Source organism: Cyprinodon variegatus, unplaced genomic scaffold (genome assembly GCF_000732505.1).
Source record: "Cyprinodon variegatus isolate N-32 unplaced genomic scaffold, C_variegatus-1.0 Scaffold33, whole genome shotgun sequence".
NCBI lineage: Eukaryota > Metazoa > Chordata > Actinopteri > Cyprinodontiformes > Cyprinodontidae > Cyprinodon > Cyprinodon variegatus.
The window spans coordinates 183,800-186,880 of record NW_015150486.1 but is presented as its reverse complement, the minus strand read 5'-3'; the positions used below and the strand labels follow the sequence as shown (position 1 = coordinate 186,880).

Sequence of the window (3,081 nt, the reverse complement as noted above, 5' to 3'; positions counted from 1 at the left end):
AATATCGTGATAATATCGTATCGTGACCCAAGTATTGCGACATGTATCGAATCGCAACACTCATGCCAATACTCACCTCTACTTCCAGTAATGTATTTTGGTAATAATCCAAAAATGATTTTACTTAGTTCTAGATCGTTTTTCCAGTGTGTGTTCAGCTCATGTCTGTCCATAATTAGACACAGACAAACATGAAATTAATAAAGTCAATTTCTCACCACACTTTGCACTTATTGTGCTTCTTCTACCCTTTGAACATAACAGCAACTTAAAAACTTATCAGAAGTTACGATAACTAATAGCAGCTGCCAAGTGGGTTTGCAGGTTAGCTTAGCTAGCCTAGCAGCCAGACTGGTCGATCAGAGGGACTAAAGACAAATTTAAAATCATAATCTTGATCAACAGACTACATAGATATTTTTCAGTGTACTTTACAGGTTAAAACATCTTTAAATGACCCAATTAACGAGGGATGACTGACTCCATATCCTTTCTCAGTAGGCAGCCCACAATGGCCGTAACCTGGGGCTCTAACCACTTCTACATAGATTTAAAACTAGGATATTTCTTGATAAAACTCACCACACAAAAATACTTTTGGGATGTACTTTCTGGCTAAAAAAAAATCTTACAATATATTTAGAATATAATTATATTTTCAATATGAATGTCAGTCCCATTTAGTTTTTTGAGGGCTGCACCTGGATATGTTAAAAGTGAGAAAAACTGTTTTGGGGGGAAAAAAAGTAATGCAGGAAAAGATGTTAAGGACAGATGCTTTATACCTCATACTGGTTACTGATATTTTTTCTACAATTCTGGAAAATAAATTTGATATAATAGTTTTCTAACTAATGGTAACAGTGTTAAATATACCTTTGCATAATCTTGAAAACTGTTTATTTTTGTTATATGGAAAACAAGAAGGTGGTACATCACTGAGTCCAACCACAAGGAAATTAACTGTCTGGATGAAACAAATATTTAGATTTTTTTAATTTATTTTCTAATACCAACAGGCCATAAGCTTAGCAGTAATAAAAGCAACATGTCTATTTTTTTAAATATGAGTTAAAAAAGATAATTCCAAAAAAATATAAGGAGTAGAAGTAAACAGTTGTCTAAAAGATAATTACTCCATCAAAGTTTAGAAAGCCAAAATTTCTACTTAAGTAAAGTAATGGAGTATCTGTAAAGACAAAGAGCTTAACTAAGCAGGCTGCACTTTAAAAAAGGTCAGGTTGTAAATACTGCAAGGAGGTTAGCTCTGTGCTGACTGGTGAATAACGTCGCAAACTAAATATCTTGGAAAAAAACGTTCAACCCCACTGTAGCAGTTTTGTAAAGTGCCAAAGTGTTTGTTTTCCCAAACAAACACATTATTTCAACAAGATCAACCCAGAGTAGAGCTGAAACGAGAAGTCTCTGTTATTATGAACAGATATGTTTGCATTTCAGGATGAGAATCTCAGATGCTAAAATAGAAAACAGATGTTTTCAACATTCTTAGTTGTAAAACATGATGCCTGAAGGACAATGTCATGAGTTCAATCGGCTGCATTCAGTGTACAATTATATGCAATATGCTGATGAAGATTCTCAGTCATCCAGGTCATAGTCATTCCGTAAAAGTTTAAAAAACAAACGGAATGATTATATGCAATTATCAACAAGGTCTTAAATGAAAATTAAACAAATCTCATTTATTTTTATTCCAAGAGGAAGCTGCCTTGAAACCTGAAGAATAAAAACAGTTCATGCTGCTTAAGTCATTCAATTTGCAACAACAGAAACTCTCTCCATGTCTTCCAGCCGGATGAGACGCTGGAGCCTTTCTTTGACTCGTTGGTTCGCCAGACTTCTGTTCCCGACCTCTTCTCTCTCCAACTGTGCGGCGCGGGCTTCACCCAGAACCAGTCCCTGGGAAGCTCCACCGTTGGCGGCAGCATGGTGACTCCCACAGACAACCATGTAATGCTCTGTTTCCCTGAACCACTGGATAATTGAGTTTGTTGTTTTTTCCCCCGTGCTTTTAGATCATCGGTGGGGTGGACTCCTCACTGTATGTTGGAGAGCTTTGGTACACTCCCATCCGCCGGGAGTGGTACTACGAGGTCATTATCGTTCGGATTGAGGTGAACGGGCAGGACCTCAACATGGACTGTAAAGAGGTAATTTTTTATACAGGAATAAAGACTTAGAAATATAGTTACTTATATGGAAATCTAGGTAACAAACATGCACCATGTGGGCTCTGTAGTACAACTATGACAAGAGCATCGTTGACAGTGGAACCACCAACCTTCGACTTCCAAGGAAAGTCTTCCAGGCTGCGGTGAAGGCTATCAAAGCCGCCTCCTCGGTTAGTCCTTCGTCTATGTTTACAGTCTTTATTTTCTTATAGTTTGGCTACCTAAAGTAGCTCGGCTCCTTCATGTTTCCTAACCAACAAACGTCTCTATGATGCTTTTTTTTCTGCAGACAGAGCAGTTTCCCTCTGGGTTCTGGCTCGGGGAGCAGCTGGTATGCTGGCCAGCCGGCACTACGCCCTGGCACATCTTTCCAGTGATCTCCCTCTATCTGATGAGCGAAAACCGCAACCAGTCCTTCAGAATATCCATCCTACCCCAGGTAGCAACGTTCTCCCGTTCTGGACGTGTATTCATTCATGCAGAGCATAATTCAAAAAGGAATTTATTAAAAACGCCCAAAGTTCAGCTCCTATTTAACATATCCTCCATCATGGCTCAATATCTCTGCAGTAAAACAGAAATTCTTAAACATTTCTTAAACAAAAGTAAGCATGAACATAAACAAGTGGAGGGATGTGACTGACTTAACAACTTTAGGAGCCTAAGGCAGCTAATCACAGCTAATGGGCTGAAGTTATCGCCCTCTAGTGGTCAGTTACGCTGTTACACCTGTTTTTCTGCTTCTGGACAAACCAGTAAAAAGTAAAAATGTTGCCTAGATTTTGTTTGTCCTGTTCACTTAACCAGAGGACGGTTAAATAAAATTAGAATTTTTAAATCCAGGATAAGGGATAAAAGGAGGCTTCTAACGACAGTACTCAATCTATGA

The 3,081-nt window shown here is 38.4% G+C and overlaps 1 protein-coding gene across 1 annotated transcript in view; it reads left to right on the top strand.

Moving 5' to 3' along the window:
- The window catches only part of bace1 (beta-site APP-cleaving enzyme 1), a 27,994-nt gene that overhangs the window by 18,789 nt on the left and 6,124 nt on the right, over nucleotides 1-3,081 (top strand). Inside the window, exons 4-7 of the mRNA XM_015402091.1 lie at nucleotides 1,813-1,950; nucleotides 2,037-2,171; nucleotides 2,261-2,362; nucleotides 2,482-2,631. Of these exons, the coding sequence (XP_015257577.1) occupies nucleotides 1,813-1,950; nucleotides 2,037-2,171; nucleotides 2,261-2,362; nucleotides 2,482-2,631 (525 nt within the window). The remainder of the gene's footprint in view (nucleotides 1-1,812; nucleotides 1,951-2,036; nucleotides 2,172-2,260; nucleotides 2,363-2,481; nucleotides 2,632-3,081) is intronic.